At 44.7% G+C, this 18,527-nt stretch overlaps 5 protein-coding genes across 5 annotated transcripts; 3 read left to right on the forward strand and 2 right to left on the reverse strand.

Moving 5' to 3' along the window:
- Positions 1-4,111: 4,111 nt before the first annotated feature.
- On the forward strand, positions 4,112-6,826 carry CCR75_005367 (uncharacterized protein; the record flags this gene model as incomplete). The annotated part of the gene is made up of 1 exon (XM_067963448.1): positions 4,112-6,826. One exon carries the CDS (start codon positions 4,112-4,114, stop codon positions 6,824-6,826), a length of 2,715 nt encoding a protein of 904 aa, XP_067815401.1.
- Positions 4,366-11,909, reverse strand: CCR75_005368 (uncharacterized protein; the record flags this gene model as incomplete). The annotated part of the gene is made up of 9 exons (XM_067963449.1): positions 4,366-10,528; positions 10,600-10,704; positions 10,760-10,869; positions 10,953-11,027; positions 11,092-11,178; positions 11,249-11,308; positions 11,378-11,488; positions 11,556-11,726; positions 11,784-11,909. 9 exons carry the CDS (start codon positions 11,907-11,909, stop codon positions 7,486-7,488), a joined length of 3,888 nt encoding a protein of 1,295 aa, XP_067815411.1. The 3' UTR covers positions 4,366-7,485.
- A 164-nt stretch (positions 11,910-12,073) lies between these two features.
- CCR75_005369 (uncharacterized protein) lies at positions 12,074-13,285 on the forward strand. Its single transcript, XM_067963450.1, has 6 exons — positions 12,074-12,163; positions 12,229-12,346; positions 12,421-12,560; positions 12,628-12,915; positions 12,986-13,054; positions 13,111-13,285. Exons 2-6 carry the CDS (start codon positions 12,301-12,303, stop codon positions 13,198-13,200), a joined length of 633 nt encoding a protein of 210 aa, XP_067815410.1. The 5' UTR covers positions 12,074-12,163; positions 12,229-12,300; the 3' UTR covers positions 13,201-13,285.
- Positions 13,286-13,673: 388 nt separating this feature from the next.
- CCR75_005370 (uncharacterized protein) lies at positions 13,674-17,102 on the forward strand (the record flags this gene model as incomplete). Its single annotated transcript, XM_067963451.1, has 1 exon — positions 13,674-17,102. The coding sequence occupies one exon, from the start codon at positions 13,674-13,676 to the stop codon at positions 17,100-17,102; it is 3,429 nt and encodes a 1,142-aa protein (XP_067815147.1).
- CCR75_005371 (uncharacterized protein) lies at positions 14,940-18,507 on the reverse strand. The gene is made up of 2 exons (XM_067963452.1): positions 17,420-18,507; positions 14,940-17,325 (listed from the first exon to the last, which is right to left on the reverse strand). The coding sequence occupies exons 1-2, from the start codon at positions 17,509-17,511 to the stop codon at positions 17,160-17,162; spliced, it is 258 nt and encodes an 85-aa protein (XP_067815148.1). The 5' UTR covers positions 17,512-18,507; the 3' UTR covers positions 14,940-17,159.
- Between the last annotated feature and the right edge of the window lie 20 nt (positions 18,508-18,527).

The raw sequence follows: 18,527 nt of genomic DNA on the forward strand, positions 1-18,527 counted from the left end.
AATAGAATTGTGGGATGTATTCCCTGAAGCAGTTCCATGCGAGTTGCCTAAGGATAAAGGCACTCGACATGGGATCGAGTTCAAACGGGCTTGTAATCGCATAAGTGTAAGAGCCTGACGAACGTGAGTTTTATGAATTTCCACATCCGTCTTTCTGTCCATGGCCCGGCTATGGACGAATACATCGTCAAAATAACTCGGTGCGAATTCTTGCACCGGTATCAACAGATCCGGTACGCATCTGTTAAATGTTGCAGGGGCGTTACTAAGCCCCTATGGCATTATTAGCCATTCACAGAGCATCCCACTGAAAGGTGCTCACTAATGTGTACGGGATGTCCCGTTGACGCATAAGGATTTGATAGAACCCATTTATCAGATCCATAGACGAAAAGATCGTACTCTTAGACATACCATCTATGATTACGTCTTTTCTAGGTATCAGCGTTTGAGCCGGTACCGTTGCAGCATTCAGTTTATTGAACGCGAGCACTATCCGCCACCCTCCTGTGGCCTTTCGTACACAGAAGGTCGGAGAGCTATGTGGGGAGGTTGACTTTCTTACATGGCCCGCTTTTAATCGATCGGTAAAGAATTTATCGATCGCAAGTACTTGTTCACGAGGCAGTGGCCACTGCTTCATGACACAGTATTTCAAGCCCGGTTTGAGCTCGATCTCATGTCGAATGCCTTTATCCTTAGGCAACTCGCGTGGGACTGTATCTGATTTAATCAAATCCTTGTATAAAGTATTTGTCTTAAGTGACTCCAAGGATTGAGTAGTATATCTCCTAATCCGAGTCTTCACATCGAGGACACTTTCGTCAATGGATGAGCTGCTGAGAACCCGTTTGCTCTCTGCAAAAATTACCGCTGACCGAATATCGGTTACGTATTCGTCCTCTGTGACGAGTAAGCAGATCGGCTTGATTCTACCACTATGCAGATCTCTCATGAACTGCTTGGGATCTATGGTTGCTAGTTGAGTTATCTCCGAAGTTAGCTTCGGAGGCGCATACGGATCAAGAGCATAAGCGCCTACTCTTGATCCGTCATAAATCAAAAGACTCAATGTCTCGATTTCTTCCTGGGATTTATACACAGGCTGCCGAGAGATCAGTCCCTCGGGATGCTGAAGTCTAGTCACTTCAGCATTAAATATTTGGGAAACTTTCATCTCAAGTACAAGGGGACTTATCCCCTCAACGTCTTCCGACTGTGATTGCGCTATCACCGTCGGGTCCTCTACGGTCGACTCTCTACTCGACCTAGAATCATCGTGTTGTACATTTTGGACAAACGTTATCTTCCTTGAATGTCGCCCGCTAGGCGTACATTCATGTCTCAATCCACTCGACTTATGCGAGCGGTAGACCTTCGGCGTTGCCTGTGCATTCGCACGGCCGCCGGCTGCTGACCCCGCAGTGTGATTTGTAATCACACTATGATCTTGTGCAGTACTAACGACCGTGCCACAAGTGAGGCCATCGCACTCACTCGTAGTACATTGATTTTTTTTAATTTTTAAAAATATATCATTTTTTTGCCTCACACTTGTAAACGCTCCAAGACGTTCTTCAGATGGTCATCTGATGAACAAGTGGCAGGCATCTTTACGGATCAATGCTGCCAGCTGATCCTTGGCTTATATTTTCTGAGCCAAGGTAAACCTGGGATGACATCAAATTTGTCACCCAAATCCAGTATGATGAAATCATCATCGTACTGTAATTCTTTTAACGTGTATTGAAATTTCACTACGCGTTTCAGTACTGTTATCGATGCGCCTGTCGCTAGACACACCGTCATCATCGTTGGAGGGATATCGTGCTCAACATATTTGAGCCTACAGATGCAGTCACTGTCAAAAGTTAGGTCACTACGCTCATGAGTGTAGTGCCCCACGCCCAGTACCGAGGGGTACTCAACGTAATTTTGGACCGTATGCCAAAAAGGGCAACAGTTGCGGGTCCAGCGCTGTTGCGAAATCGCAATAGTGAGGCGGACCACCAAAAAAAAACGATCGGGGTCAGTAGAAGCAACGCTCTACTGATCCAGCAACCTCAGGGGGATTTGCAAATCTCTTGACGAAAGTTGCTCCAGACACACAGTCATTATGTGTCTCTGCACCTTGCGATGAGGTATCCCTCATCACCACCTTGAAGTTAAAAGTGACAAATAATTTGTCACTTCGAGCCCTAGTGGACTGTGGGGCGTCGAATAACTTTGTTTGTTGCCAGTCGCTAGAGGGTTTTGCAATCCCTTATTGCTCGAAAAGCGAGGTCTCGCTTTCGACGTAAGCGAGCGACGTAAGAGAGGTCCAGAGGTTCTGGACCTCCAAGCTCTTGTTGTCTCGGAGGACGATACGATGATGAACTAGCTTGAGCCTGTCTCAAATCAAAGTGTTCCTGTTTCGCAACGGATATTGCTTCTTCAAGCGTTTCCAATCCAAGCGGAACAAGTGTGTCTTTACGAGACCATCCGTAAGACCTTGCATGTACACCGCAATCAACGTGTGTTCATGCACTGGGTTGTTCGTGATACAACTCGCTATGAGTCGTATGTGCTTGGGCATAAGTGTGAAAATCACGCTTGCCTTGCTTGAGTTTCAGAAGCTCTGATCGAGCTCTGAACTCAGCCCTATGCGGTTCAAACGTCTGTTTGAGCCGGGCTTTAAAGCTTTTAGTGACCCAAAGACATATGGGTCGCGCAACAAAAGGCCCAATGCCCAAGTTTTGGCACGACCTGCCAAATTTGACTGAGCAAATGCGACTTGCATCTGCTCGTCGACGATGTGACGAGCCCTTATGGCATCGTCCAGCTCGACAAACCATCTCAAGAGGGAGTCTTCTTCGACTCCCCTATACTTAGAGATGTCAATCTTTAACGTTTCGAGACGACGCGTGCGCGTCATCCCAGGTACAGGGGTCTGTACCTGTTGTAACCGCAACAGTTCTGCCTGTTGAGAGCCTTGCTGATTAAGCAAGGCTACCTTCGCCTTCGCCTCGTCAAGTTTATGTTGTATGAACTTGTCGATGGCTGAATGGAGGGCATCTCTGTCTAAACCGGACAGCATGGCTAAGATTGCATCGTTTCCTACGGTCGAACTCATTCGTTCGACCGCACTCCTTTCTATGTCATTAAGAAAGGAGTAGCTATCACGCGAAACGTGCTGCGTATTTCCATTATCATCTAACATGTCTATGTCAGATGATAGAACTGTGGTCCTACGAAGTGCTACCAGGTGTAACGGGGCACTGCCGACTTGTACTGCTCTAGTACAAGTCCACTTCTTACTGCTTCAGTCCGATTGGTGCCTCACGTCACTTCACGTACACTAGTACGTGCTGTTTGCAGCTGGGTGTATCGTTACATAAAATTAACACTTAAAGGTTGATAATTAATATATTATCTAAAAGGTAGATAATATTTGGAGAATATTACTTTGCGTCTTGATATTCAGAAAGCTTATACAGTGGTAGATAGGCCATTATATCTACTTGCTCCGCGGTCCAGTTAGCGCTGGACGCGCGCAAAGAGATAAATAGATAAGACTTTATGATATGTTTTGAATTAGTTTGTATTTAAGTTAGTATTAAAAAGATAGAAATAGAAGAGCTTAATTATGTTAAATATAGTTTGCTTTTAACCCTCTTTACAGCAAGTGTTTTAAAGAGAGTGTCCCTCAGAGACTCTGAGTCGATAAATCTTCCTCTGACTTCAGGAGCGAGGTAGCTCCGCTACAGTTATAGCACATCCGCAGCGACTTGTAGTAAGGGAAATGTGTCGATTGTTTGCCCACCTTTAGGGCCATTTCATCTTGTTAGCTGAGCAAAAATGCTTAACGCTTCCTCGTTGTGTGATTTGTCACAACGAGTCTTATCCAAGTGACAGTACTTTGTAGCGATTAATTTGAATCCGTTACATACCACCGATACTATAGCTTCTACATAGTCAACCTATGCGGGAAGAAACTTTCCAGAACATGCCTCATGGCCATTCGCACAATACTGCTATGGTGTCAATCGTTGTATTGCAATTTCGTCGTTGACGGCCCATACCACTGTCATTTTCAAATTTGCAACGAAAACATCACACCGTCACTCTTGATATGGCTACAGGCCGCGCCAATGCGTACGACTCTTTGGCGTCGCCACACGAGGCCGTGGACATGAAGTTTAGCTCCATGCAAAGCGCATCGTCGCTTCCTGTAGGTTGCGACACGACACTTTACGACCACGACTTGGTCATGGTCTTTCCGCGACGCGAGGGTGGTGAAGCTAAAAAACCCGACGACTTTACTCAATGCAGTTTTGTGCAGCTAATGATGGGTAAAGACACCGTGCGCAGTCAACGCGCTGGCAACCTCGTCGTGGACCCATTCCAGCGTGTGCTGCGTACGTCTCGCTGTTTCTTAGACGAACGCGGCTGCGATGCGGTCCTCGACTCGAGCTGTGATCACAGCGAGCAGAGCGAACACCGTCGACTTGAGCACCAAGAGAAGCTATTGCAGAAGGAATATGTGCAATTCATTGGAAGCTCCGACGCGACGACTGAGACTCGCTTCTGTGAGCTGGTGGCGACAACTATCGCCCGTCGTGTACAGTTGGCGTGTGGCCTCACGACTCGCATGTTTCTAAGCTGCGACGCGGATGAGATTATTATGACAATCAAAGCGGATAACAACGATCTGCGAATTGAGGCCGATCGGAGTAATTACCGGCTTCAAATTAGCAACAAACCATTTGATATGACGCTGCATGAAGCAAAACTTCTGGCGTTGCGACGGGAAATTGGGAACAAGGAGTGGCAAAATTCGATTGATCATTTGCGAAACACACGTGGCTGTGCCAATGTCGATGCAGAGTACCCTGAGATGGACCCATTGCTTGTATCTCGTGGGCAGGAGTTTCATCCGGAATTGCGCAAAGCTCTTGATCTGTGGGGACATACGGAAGAAGCGGACGGACTCTTTGTGGAGGACGACTCGTGCCGCCGTGTCAAGGGAAGTCATTGGAATCGATTTGTGACGTCTATACTTGAACTGCCATATGATCCTTTGACATACTTTGCTCCCTTTGCAGAGTATCGTCACGATGAAAAGTATCAGCCGTATTATCGACGATACCCCATCAAGTGGGCCATGAAAACGGAGGAAACGCTGTTTGCTCAAAAAGACCGAATTCGTCTTGCAGAAGGGATCGTGGAACGCCATATTAATACCGACGCATTGGAATCAGCTGGGTATTTGGCTGGTCAAATGTTTGCTCTCCATGACTCCAAAGCGCTGCACGAATTGCGGCACTCGTGGGCTTTGCACTGGACCATGTTGTACCAGCCGTTGCACAAGATTCGTTACTACTTTGGCGAGAAGATTGCTCTGTATTTTGCTTGGCTCGAGTTTTACACCAAGATGCTCGTATTTCCAGCTGTTGCTGGTCTCGTTACGTTTGTGTACATTGAAGCGCGTCAGGCCGCAACGGGTACCAATGAACAAGGTTACATACTTATTGCATTTGCTGTATTTGTTGTGTTGTGGTCATCACTCTTTTCTGAATTGTGGAAGCGCAAAAATGGTCTGCTAGACTCGCTCTGGGGGCTAAGTGGTTTGCACGAGTCATTTCGGTACCGCCCCCAATTTCGCGGAACGAAAAGCTATGATCCAATCACTGATGCTGAAGAATTGACATTTGAGAGCAAAACGAAACGTCGTCGCGCATATCTTGTGTCTGTCTTTATCGTGACAATCATGGTGGGGATTGTCGTATTGGCCCTTTTTGGTCTCTTTGTTTTAAAGCACTGGATCAATGACAAGGACAATTTAGAAAAGAATCATATCAGCATTCAGTATCAACCTTCATTGACGCTCTCTGTCACGATTTTGAATGCCGTTCAGATTTTGGTACTGAATACGGTTTACCGGAATGTTGCTCGCAAGCTCAATGATTTTGAAAATCACCGAACGGACGCTGAATACGAAAATCATTTAGTCATCAAAGTATTTCTCTTCCAATTTTGCAATTCGTTTGCCTCGTTTTTCTACATTGCGTTTGTCAAACGCCTTGCCGAAGGCACTTGTTTGCATGAGGATGATTGCATGCAGGAGTTGCGCGACCAGTTGTTGACTCTCTTCATTATTCGTATTGTGGTGGGTAACGTGACGGAAGTGGCGGTGCCGTATTTGAAATACCGGTACCAGCTTTATTCTGAGCGTAAAGCGGTGATCACGGAAGTGAAGGTTGGTCACAATTATATTGAAGAGCAAGCAAAGCTTGTGCCTTACGAGACTAACGAAGCGTTCGAGGACTACAACGAAATGGTGATTCAATATGGATTTATTAATTTGTTTGTTGTGGCGTTCCCGCTGACGCCGCTGCTTGCGCTGGCCAACAATATGCTTGAAGTTCATGTTGATGCTGTGAAGCTCTGCTTTGTGCATCGTCGACCTTTTCCACATCCGGCAAAAGATATAGGTGTGTGGTTTTACATTCTTCGATTTATGACATACATTGCGCTTGGCACAAATTCAGCCTTGATCCTGTGGACATCTGATCTTTTTGAAGATCAAAGTGGAATGACAAAAGCTCTCGGTTTTGTAGTAGCATGCCAAGTGTGCTTGGTTTTAGCGCTACTTGTCGAGCGTGCCGTACCAGATACACCTCATGAGATTGAGTTGCTGCAAAAGCGGTTTGAGCACATCGTGAATATAGTTTTCAAGGGGATGTTTGGAGGTGACGACTCGGATTTCCACGAAGTCGCTGAGAGCTTGGACCTTCAAATTTATTCCAATCAAGAATGGGATGGTATGAAGCAGCGCAATGCTTAATATTCGTCGTTTAGTGGTATACGAGCTAAGTTCTTGTATTTAGCAGCAAAGAGGAGACAGCAAATTCCATTGAAAAGTCAAATATTTCGGTATTTGCTACGTAATGCATCTTTTGGTACATAAAGAAAACGTGTCTATAGCGTCACATCTTACAATGCTTTTATTGCAAGCGTGAAGTCTTGCACAATCTGATTATCGCTGCTGCACTCTTTGATACCTGCTCTGCTATCGACGGTCGATTTGGAAGATACGCAACATTGCTTTGTATACCACTTATTCGAGAAGACTGCTGTTGGGAAGCCAATACTTCCACCAAGCTTATTACTCGTCGATTTTCAGAAAGCCAACGAAAAACATGGAAATTGTTATTTTTGCAGCGCACGCAATTCTTCAGAGTGAGCAACACGCGCAGTAAAATGACGCCATTCATGTTGACTTGCAAGCATGTTATGAGCGAACTGTTGAAAACAATCGCATCAGAAGCTTAAATATGCAGTAACGTGGCTAGCCTTACCTCAAAATGGAGTTACCAAGCTCTGATGTCAATGTTTCGTGTTGATTAAACATGATTTTGTTGAATTCTTCGCCGAAATCCTGTAACCAAGTGAATAGAAGCCATGAGACTGCGAGAGCGATAATGTTTCATATAGCATTAATAACTATACCTGAGACAAAAGCATCAGGCAGCGAGAAGCTAAATCCGCCAGCTCTTCCTTGCGACACTTGTCGGTAGTGGCACTTTCAGGGGATATCTCTTGCCCACTCCAAGCACAAATATGAAGCATTATGGGCCCACACAAAACCAACTCACTATATCCCACTGGAGTTGACGTGGGCTCTGGTTGTTGAGTGCTTTTATATTGTTTGTCGAGCAAAGTTAACAAGATGACCATCAGACTGAGTAGCGTTTCATCCAGTATTTTGTGCTTTAACGCAAATGTCAAGCTAGTAATCATACTGGTTGCAACACCGGACTCGTACAATAATTCCAAGCGAACATCATTAGACGTTAAAAGCATTTGAACGAGCTTTGTCGCGTATGAAGGCAACGACTGGAAATCTGCTGGTATCTGGAGAAGAATCATTATCGTGGGTACTAAATTGACTTCTTCGATCTCTCTTAGAAGAGAAGAGTTGAAAAAAAGCAATTTGTATAGCAGTTCACTCATTGATTGCCATATGTTTTCAGTAATTCTTTTTCGACTCGTGATCAGCGCGTTAATGTGAGGAATGAAACATAATCGAATAAATTGGTTGTAGAACTTGAACTCATCGTTGTTATCCGTATAGTCAAAATCCAGTAAGATAACATGTAAAAGTCGGAGGCAAGCTATGGCAAGAATGTTATCATTATTCGCCGTTTCTCCGTGCAAATGTTTTAAAACGGCAGGCATCAAATGACGAAATATCAGCTGCTGTTGAACCAAGATAATGTCATTTGACACTATTCCTGCGCTTTCAAACAAGTCGGTCAAAATATCCAGTACGTATTGTGCTATTGTCTTTGATTTCTCTGCGCTCCACGATATTGATATCATAGTATGAGGAAATGACGTGAGTAGTCTGGCCATGAGGCGTAGAAAAACCGCGTACTGCTTGCTGTCTTCAGCTAACAGATACTTAAGAAACTGCTGTCTACAATTTGGATTGCGGACAAGACTTTCAAAAAGCTGAAATGGTATTGGTGAAATGTTTGATGCTGGAACCTCTACATCATTATAGCTCGTGGCTTCGTTTTCACCACTTTTGTGCGTATTACAATAAATTGTGCCAAGATTTACAGCCATTAGAACTGAGAGCTTGCACACATTTATCGCACATTGAGTCAAATATAATTCATTAATAGATAATCGAGTCTCCGGAGATTCCAAGTCATCTTGACCCTCATCATCGCAAAGCTTGTCTGCAATTATACTGACAATACTTTCGATAATATTCAACGTGTCATACTGCACAAACGAGACAAGAGCTCCTTGATTTACACGGACGCTTAAGCAGATAAAATTTAAACACTTGGCTTGCAGAATAATGAATTCATCCTTATCACCGGCATCGGTATCGTCACGCTGTAATATTTTTAAAATTGTTGGAAATGCGATGACGCGGTCTACCAGCAATGTACGGCTTGCTTTGATAGCAGCAGCTTCCGCTTCGCTGCCAGTGCTTAGTTTAATTTCCAGAAATACGTTGATAATATTTATCGATGCGATCGCAAGCGCAGCACTTACTTGGAAATTTTCGACGTTTCGCCAAATTGCGTGAAGAATATCTGGTTTCGCGAAAAATAGCACGACGGAGCGCTTCAATCGTGATGAGAATAGAGCGACGGACGAAAAGGTGCGAAGATGCCTTAACACTTGAGCGAGTGCCTCGGTTGTCGCTGTTTGCAGTGCGATAATCTGACTTCGTTCTTCGCTTCCAAGACTTGACAGGTTGGTGACGTACTGCATCAGCCCACGCATCAACGTCAACACATTGGCTTGACTTATCAGCTGGACACGTAGAGCATCAGTGCAATGAATAAGCATTTTGTTAAACGCTCGGACAGCATAAAGCCGAATTGCAAAATCTGCGTCTTCTAAACAAACCAGGATAGTCTTCACACCTTCCATTGGTAAGTTCCACTCATGCTGTGTCGACATGTAAGAGAGCAACTCCCCAAGACAGGCGAGTGCTAGCGGCCGAGGCTGCATCTCTTGTTCGCTGGCATTTAAATTGTGGTGATGATTCTTCAGAGGCGCGTGAATGACTCGCAAAAGAGACGCCACAAGTAGATGAATTTGATCGGGCGATGACAGCGCCGTAGAAGTCGCAAAGTGAAAGAGGATACTAAGCACAAGACACAGTATTGAAATGGCTGACTTATTTGGAGTGGCTTGCCGAGCTTCGACTGTTACCATATGAACTAAAAGTTTTAGGATGGAACTATTCACCACAATGTGAGCTAGACGGGCATGACAGCTTAAAGAAAACAAGTACGCCAAGACACTAAGTTTCACGTGATCGGGAGCGGACTTAAGACTGTCGTAAATCTCGGTAAGTTGGATTTCTAATGCTTCTGCGGAACACGATAATAAATCTTTTGGTGATATGACGGGAAACTGGAATAGACCGACTTGAACGCGAAGCATTTCTCCAATCTGGATGTCTTCTAATTCAATGATTGATTGGACACGGCAATCTGCAGCTGTAAAGATAAGCTTTGAAACTATACACGTCCCACTTCCAGATGTATCAAGTCTATTAAAAAGATGATAGAGTTGCAGTCGTGATTGTGAAACACTTCGAACAACTGGAGGTGTTATATGAGGTGTACTGAGATCTCTCCAGCAATGTCGTAATTCTGCCATTTGACATGAATCACTTAATAAATCATTCATATCATCATCCGTTTCATTGATCTCGATCTGCTGTGAAAGATGTTGTATGCTCGGTGCGCTTCCTGTTTTTATTTCATTGTTAGTGTCAAAATTCGCGGATGAATTCTCTTCCACTGTTAAAGTTTTAGAATCAAGATTTATTACGTTGCGAATGTCAGTCATTTCCTGTGACTTTTGCCCGCCGACAGCTCTCGTCTTGTTGACAAAATTGTTGTCATTATCATCAGGATATTCTTCGAATTCAGGACGTTGTCTGATATGGTCAAGCGGCATATCTTTCCAATGATCTCTTTGTCCTTTGAACGTGCTATCGGACCGTTTGCTGTGTAATTTACAAAGCAAGATTGAGTTAGAGATCAATGTACATATAAATCTTGTATAAGCAAAACTTACGGTAGTGATACTGACGCGTATCTCTCAAATTCCTCCTGTCGAGGCATCACTTTCTTCTCGAGTTGAGGTGCATCGCTCCAAAATGGATGATCAACTAGCTCGTCCCTAGCCGTAAACCAATGTCAGCCATGAAAGTAAGATTAGTCATCGATGCACGCACCAAGAGATTCGCTGATACGGGTCTTTTACTAGCAATTGCTCCAGTAAGTTACAAAAAGCAGGTGACATTTCACATCTAGGGGCTGGCAATTTCACCGGTTCTGTTTGAATCTACCCTTCGAGCATAATTACCATTAATCAATGTGCAAAGTACAAAGATATTGCTACCTTTGCTACTTGGTCGTCTTTCGTACCATTCGTGCAAGCTCGGAAAAATTTGTGTGTGTAAACGGTTGCCGGCCTGTCCTAAGTTCATATAGGACGCAACCCTTTAAGAACGATTAAGTCGGTTAAAGCGATGAGGTCTTGAAACACAAACATGATCAACCGTACCAACGCCCAAAAGTCCGACGCAAAGCTGTGCACAGTTGGTTGCTGAAACAGCTCAGGCGCCATATAATGCGGCGAGCCGGGAGCAAGCTACTCGTAAATATTATAACTCAGCCCCGCGTGGTAAAGTAACTATTGAAACGTATTCGATAGCTCTTACGGATCGTGCCGGAGTTGCATCCTGTCCAGGAATGCGACGTGCCAGTCCAAAATCTGCCAACTACAAGCAAATTAGGCCAAAAACTATAAGTTTCTTTTACATAGTCGTGCATTGGTAAAAGCTATGCACCTTCAGGGACCCGAATTCGTCAATGAGAATATTTGCAGGCTTCATATCGCAGTACAAAATACTATTGGTATGCAAATATTGCAAACCAGCAACGAGTTCAATTCCGAAGGACTGTCACACAATTCGACAATTTTTCAATAATTGAGCACTACGGGAAGCGCGAAAAGCCCAAGTTTACCTGAATTGTCGACTCTGGCAACTGTTTGTCCTGAGTGATAAGATTAAGCAGATCACCGCCCATGCAGTACTCAAGTACAAGCCAAATATGATTTGATGACTCGTACCAGTCAAAAAATTTGAGCACCCGTGGGCTGTCCAGTTTGTGTAAAAACGGCACTTCGTTCAAAATCTGCAATTGAAATAAACTTATTAGTGTCAAAATTAAAATATATCTACTACTCTATACCTTGTCCATGCGACTTTTAGCGGTCGATTTGACAGCGACATACTCAATACTGCGCTTGCGTCGTGCCTTGTAGACGAACGAGTGCGTTCCGTGTCCAATTTCGTCATAGATATTGTAATTCTCCATGAACCGACAACTTGCTGTGTTGTTTTTCTCGTTTTTTAAAAGATATGATGTCGTCGACGTCAAATATAAGCCTTCAACATCCTTAATGAGTCCAACTATTCTACCTCAGAATCGGAATATCCAGCCGTGCGATTAAATTGGTACAAAAACGAAAAGCTATTCTGCTGTCGAGGTTCCCCCCATCGCCAAACGCCGAGTCGCTCTTTCTCGTCTCGTTCTGTCGCGCCCACGAACTCGCGCCGATTTAATTTGAGGTGGGTGCGTGCCGCCTTACGTCAGTTTGCAGTGCTTACAAGTCTTTTCGACACTGCGAACGAAGCCTGTCATAGCGCTCGTTTTATTTTCATAGATTCAATTTACTGATCTCTTGGTCGGTGTAGTTGTAGTGACTATGTCTTACGCATATTTGTTCAAGTATATCATTATTGGCGACACGGGTACTGAGTGCTTGCTAGTTGTATTAATTCCCACGCTTATAAGTCACGATGTCATTGGAAATTGCCCTCTACAGGCGTCGGAAAATCGTGTCTTCTCTTACAATTCACGGACAAGCGCTTTCAGCCAGTCCACGACCTTACGATTGGTGTTGAATTCGGTGCTCGCATGATCAATATCGAAAACAAGCAAATTAAACTCCAAATTTGGGATACAGTACGGTCTATTCAGGGTGTAATTGCTGGGTTTGGCGCTGAATTAAAGGACGACGCTTGTGTATTAGGCGGGTCAAGAATCGTTTCGGTCAATCACGCGCTCGTATTACCGTGGCGCTGCAGGAGCGCTGTTGGTGTACGATATCACGCGACGAGAGACGTTTAACCACTTGACTCGATGGTTAGAAGAGGCGCGACAGAACTCCAATTCAAACATGTGTATCATGCTAATTGGCAATAAGAGCGACCTCGAGCACCGCCGAGCCGTGAGTTTCAAGGAAGGAGAACAGTTTGCTAAGGAGAATGGACTGATTTTTCTCGAGACGTCAGCCAAGACGGCTGCGAACGTGGAAGATGTATGCATGTATTGCGAGCTTTGGATTAAAAAAAAACATTTAGACTGACGAGTTATTAATGTTTGTGCAGGCTTTTGTTAAGACTGCCTCCAAGATCCATTCAAATATTCAGTCAGGTGTCTGTGACGTCACGAACGAGGTGCGTTTAGTTCCTCAGAACTGGTTTAGAGAGCTCGAATCTAACGCTTGCTGTAGGCGCATGGGATCAAGGTCGGCATGACGGGTTCGCCTGGCCCGGGTGGGTTTGGTAACTCAAGCCCTCCAGCAGGCCGAGGTTGCTGCTAGGCAAGACGATTTTATGTAGTCTCACAGGAAAACAAGAGATGGCAGGAACTAAACCTTACATTCAACACATTCCTTTCCTTATTCATTTTTTTTTCTTGTCTATTTATTATATCGACCAAAGAGTCGGGTCATTTCATGTTGCCGATAGGTGACGCGAACGTCGTTACTAAGCGATCCGGGTGAGCTGAAGCTTGAAGAGGTAAACTCTGCAAACCATTTTTCGTTCTCATCCATTGCGCTCGGTGACTTAACATATAAAACAGCAAAACAATAGCCGCACATGGCTCGACATCAACTTCATGTTTTAAACATGTGGCACCGATTTATATCGATGCGAGAATCCATATCTCGAGCGACGTCTGGTTTGGATCTTGAAAAGGCGCCACATCAAAAATTACGACTTGTCATATTCTATAATATAAATTACATACGTATACATCCACCTTCGGGACACCTGCCGGCATCCGAGCGCCATGGAGCGCGACGCCACTGCGAATGCGCCGAGTGTCATCGACGAGAGCGACCACCAACGCCTGAATGCCGAGGCCTTTGCCGATATGGCAATGAGTCACATTGACATGAATCTAGCGCTTCATTCGCTCGAAGTGAACAAGAGTTATGCACTCAGTCCCGTTATTGAGACCCCTGAATCGCCCCCTAAGCTCAGCGCATACGAGGAATTGAAAGACGGAGTTGTTCATTATTCCAGACGCGAAGATAAAATCCGTGCACTGCAAAGACATCCAATTGTAGCCTCCGTCTCTGCAGACGGGAGGACTGTGGATTGTAAGTGCGGTCGCAGCGTACGACTGAATCCGCCGTGGTATATTCTCAAGTTTGAACAGCACGTGGCGAGTCGAAATTGCACCGTTTTAAGGCAAAATCGGCATGTCAAGCGCAAGCGCAATAACGATTTAGACACAAAAGAGGACAAAGTGGAACGAAGCTACTCGCTTCAGTCCGTAGACGTCATTTTACATCGAGAATTTGGTGCCATACTGAACGGAGAGCCGCGAATCCAGCCACCCGATGCTTCTTCTCAATATCGACGCCAAATGTATCAATGCGCCTTGGCGCTACGTGGAAACCCGCACTGCAAGCGCATGACACCAGATGGAAAGTTTGTCGAGTGTCAATGTTCCCGGATCATTCTGCTTGGAACACCGTGGCAGCCTGGACAATTTTTGCTTCATGTTGCTGAGAAACAAAAGCCTACGAAACGAGCTAAAGTTGCGTTAATGGCCGAGTGGCGAAAAAAAAAAGGTTTAAATACAATTATGGCATTGGACAAGAATATTCTTGCAACGAATGGAAGCATTCAATTCTCTTCGTGTGTTAATAAGCGATTTCCAGCGTATAAACGAAAACCGAGTTTTCCACGTGACATTCAATGGGACGTTGCTCGTGCACGTGGGTTGCTTCCTTGTCCAGGATTACGCGACGAACGCATGAATACGTTCGTATCGTCGGCGATTCAATTAACAGGAGGTGCCCGAAATCGTCAAAAAATTGCTCGAGAACTCTTTCCACACTTGTTTATAAATTGTTTTGAAGACGATTCTGTGAGCATGATTGGACACGGTGCTGAAGTAGACTCTTGTGATGAATCTTATCAAACGAAACGACAGTTCAAGCGTCACCAAGAGCTTTTAGAAGCCGAAAAGCTCTTGTTGCACGATGTGGTGGAAGGCGAGGCGCTGTGGTTTGTCGATAAGGATGGCAACTCGGTCCGTAGTTTAGACTGTCTTGGTGTTATTGACTCGAACGCAGCTGAAGTTCGATGTACGTCTTGTACGGCATTACGAAGTAACGCAGCGTTAAGAACAGCCGCGGCAGCTCAATATAAAATGGCTACGCGATCAGGACGACCACGAAATCCAATAAATCGAAAATTCTGTTCTGGACGCGTGTGCTCGTTATTAGAAACGGAGTTTGATATGCAGGAGCCGTATGCAAAAGTGTTGCGCGATCTAGCGCTTGCGGAGATTCCAAGTGCTTTAAATACGTGGATGGAAATGGCGTCAATGGGGTTGTCAGGGGAGTTTGAAACGCATGCAGTGCTTCTGGGTTTGATTGAGGCCATGGTGCGTTTAAAAGACAAGGAGCAACGTGGCGTCGGACTTCAGAATATGATGTACAGCGATCATCTCGATGCTTTTATGCAGTCCCTCGATGCGCTGTCTTCCGAAGCGTATGAGTTGTTTCAACGGCATTTAGGAGGACGCAAACAAAAGCAATTGGTAGCAGCGACATTGAAAAGAAGCAAGCGAAAGATACAATCTGTAACGATGAAGGCGAGCCAAGACCAGCTGCCTCGTGGTTCCGACGATGATGGCATTTATAGCTCGAATGGAGGGCCAATGACAGGCCCGGATCGATTTGAACACCTGCTTGATCCCTTGATTAGTGGTCTCAGTGAGCGACAATTATCAATAAATGACATACAAGACGTCGATTTGGTTACGTTTCCAACTTTGTCAACACAATTACGGCTTCAATCGAGTAATAAAGAGGACGTGGGGTCTACATCATCCTTTGTAGCCAAAGATGCTGACACAGCAATGCCGTCCGAGTTAGACTCTCCTGATTGTCCTGAGCGAGGGAATAATGTAGAGACGGCACGAATTGCAGAAGAACGAATCCTAAAAAATCCATGTGCGGTCGCATTCTTGTCCGAATCACCGTCATGTTCCACTTGCAAGACTAGCAGCAACAGAGAGATTGCTATCATGCCAACGGATCATGTCCCGTGTACGGGCCTTCGCGATGAAAATGTTCAGGCTTATGTATCAAACGCTGTCCAGATTGTTGGCGGGAGTCGACCGCGTTATGTAATCGCACGTGAACTCTTTCCCCGCGTCTTTGGTAACGACAAGAAAGTTCGTATTGTCGACAAGCTCAGTGAGGAACAGCGGCAAGTTTTACAAGACGCGGTGTTTAGTGAGTGTCTATGGCGCGTGGATAAAGAAGGACGGTGTGTTCGAAGTCTGCGCTGCAAGCGCTTTGTGCCCGCTACCGATACGTCGAATCGAGCAAGTTTACAGAGTCACGGCGTGTGTCGAGCTTGTCGGGATTTGCGCACCGTCCCGAACTTTCGTAGTGTGCTTAGTCGTTCCAAAGTCCCAAAGAAACTTGAAAATATCAAGTACGTACCAAGTGTCTACACGGAAAGTGATCCGTTTCTTCGCAAATTGTCGAAAAATGCAGCTTTTCGAGGACTTTATCAAACTGTCAAGCGAATGGTGTCACACAAGAAAAGCGAAATGGATGCGACTCGACGAAAACAAGTGCACTTTTGGCTGCGTTTTGCTCGCATGGGCGTGTTTGGACACTTTCAATCGCATCCAGTGTTTGAGGGATTGATCAAAAGTATGGTCGAGATGAAAGATAAAGAGCGTCGAGGCGTTGGGAAGCAGAACATGCAGTACTCGCGAGCGTTGGATGCGTTTATGCAAAGTATTGCACAGCGCTCGACCGAGGCATTTGAACTATTTGCAAGTCACTTTTGCGGTCGGACTTTACGGTCTCAGAAAATTAAGGGTCAATCGACTCTTTGCAGAGCAAGAGCACTTTCAGACAGCGAGTTGACGACCCGCGAGCTGCCGTTAATGCTTTCTGCTCCTCAAGAACCACAATTTTTGATACCATCGGATGATATACTGAGTGGAAGGAGCTTATCATCTGAAGAAAGCCAATGCTTTATGGATCGAATGCTGGATGAAGTCCGTCTGTCTTCAGTTGATACAGAGATGCAACTAGCGGGAGAAAACGATCATCGTCGAGGAATTGAAAAAGCTGACGATGTTTTGTTACGTTCGACAGCAAACGATGAAGACGATCCGAGTCGATTGAGTCCGGAATCGTATTTAGATGATGTTGAAATGCTCACAACAGAGGTTTAACAATCATTGTGTTGTATTTTTTCTGAAATTTCTTAATAGCCTATTATCGTTTCGCCCCTACTTTTCTGATTTTTCCGACTTTTCCAGGTGTTTGGAGATCAACCCCATCACCTGAGTGATTCCAATTTTTTTGACGTGAAAACACTCAATCATCGCTTGGTTGGGATGGATTACACGTCCATCGGTGGGGTCTTGGAGCTTTTGCTTCTTGGCATATGCCCAACTGCAGATACAAATGAAATGTGTAACGTTTTCCATTAATGCAAGATCAAAGCAGCTGAACGCTTCCCATTCCGTATTAAGACTGAATGACGTACAATTCTTTAACAGCGGCTGGACGCGTAAGCTCGCTCTTGCCTATTAGCTGGCGAAAACAAGGGGACAATTTATACAACTGCTTGGTTGCCATGATAATCGTTTAGATGAACCGGCATACGAGAAAAGGTGAGACGTGGGTAAATACGAGCGTTAATTTTTTTTGATTGCTTAAAATGAACTTGTTTTCATTTATTATAAAATAATAGCAATGATAATGTGTTTTCTAGGTAACGTTGAGGCAACATTGATCGCACAAAGCCGCTCGAGAAAATGACGGACGTGCTGAGAATTTTATCATCAAGTGCTGCGGGAGTCTATATGGGCTGATGGCTCTGATTATTAAAAAGTGTAGCTAACTTTTACTTCTCAAAACAGTCCATGGCTACTTACTTGCACAATTACTATCTGACATTACTATTTGACATTCTGTCAAATCCCACGTTTGGGTTGTACACACAAAATAAAAAGTCGGTTCGAAGGAAACGCTACGCCATCTTTTTTGCAAGGAATTCAATGCACGTTCGTGAAGCTTAAGGCGGTGAAAATTGTGACCACGCGGCTGGAACGGCTGTATGCGTGCGGTACAATGATACTGTCGGGCAAAGATGTGTTATAAAGCGCTCGTGCTTGCAGCGGCGATTGGAAACCATTAAAAGCAGCACTATCGTCTTTACGTCTACTAGACAAAGTAATGGCATGTTGACTTAAAATTCATGGCGTGCTGGCATTCGGCTACTGTCATGTGTGCACGATTATTTATAAAATGGTTAGCTGAGCGGACTGTGGCTTAGTTGAGCCAGGATGCTAGAGAGGCTATTGACGAGCTAAGGAATTATGAATTTTATAAAAGCGCGTAAGGCTTGTAGTAAAGATTTGCAGTTCTCGACGGTCCACCAATTTATGATCGTTGGTATGCTGGTGCTAGCAGCTTTGCTCTTCCAATATACAACAAAATTGACTTTTGATTCCGCTTCGAGTGCCCTATTCCTGGATACCTATTTTATAACAGAGGAGACTTTAGAATGAGAGCCAGTTCTATAAAGACAAAATCTAGCCCTTTAAACTTGTGCTACCGGAAAATTATTTGTTTAAGATCATATACGACTT

This window comes from Bremia lactucae, linkage group LG1 (genome assembly GCF_004359215.1).
Source record: "Bremia lactucae strain SF5 linkage group LG1, whole genome shotgun sequence".
In the NCBI taxonomy this organism is placed as follows: Eukaryota; Oomycota; class Peronosporomycetes; order Peronosporales; family Peronosporaceae; genus Bremia; species Bremia lactucae.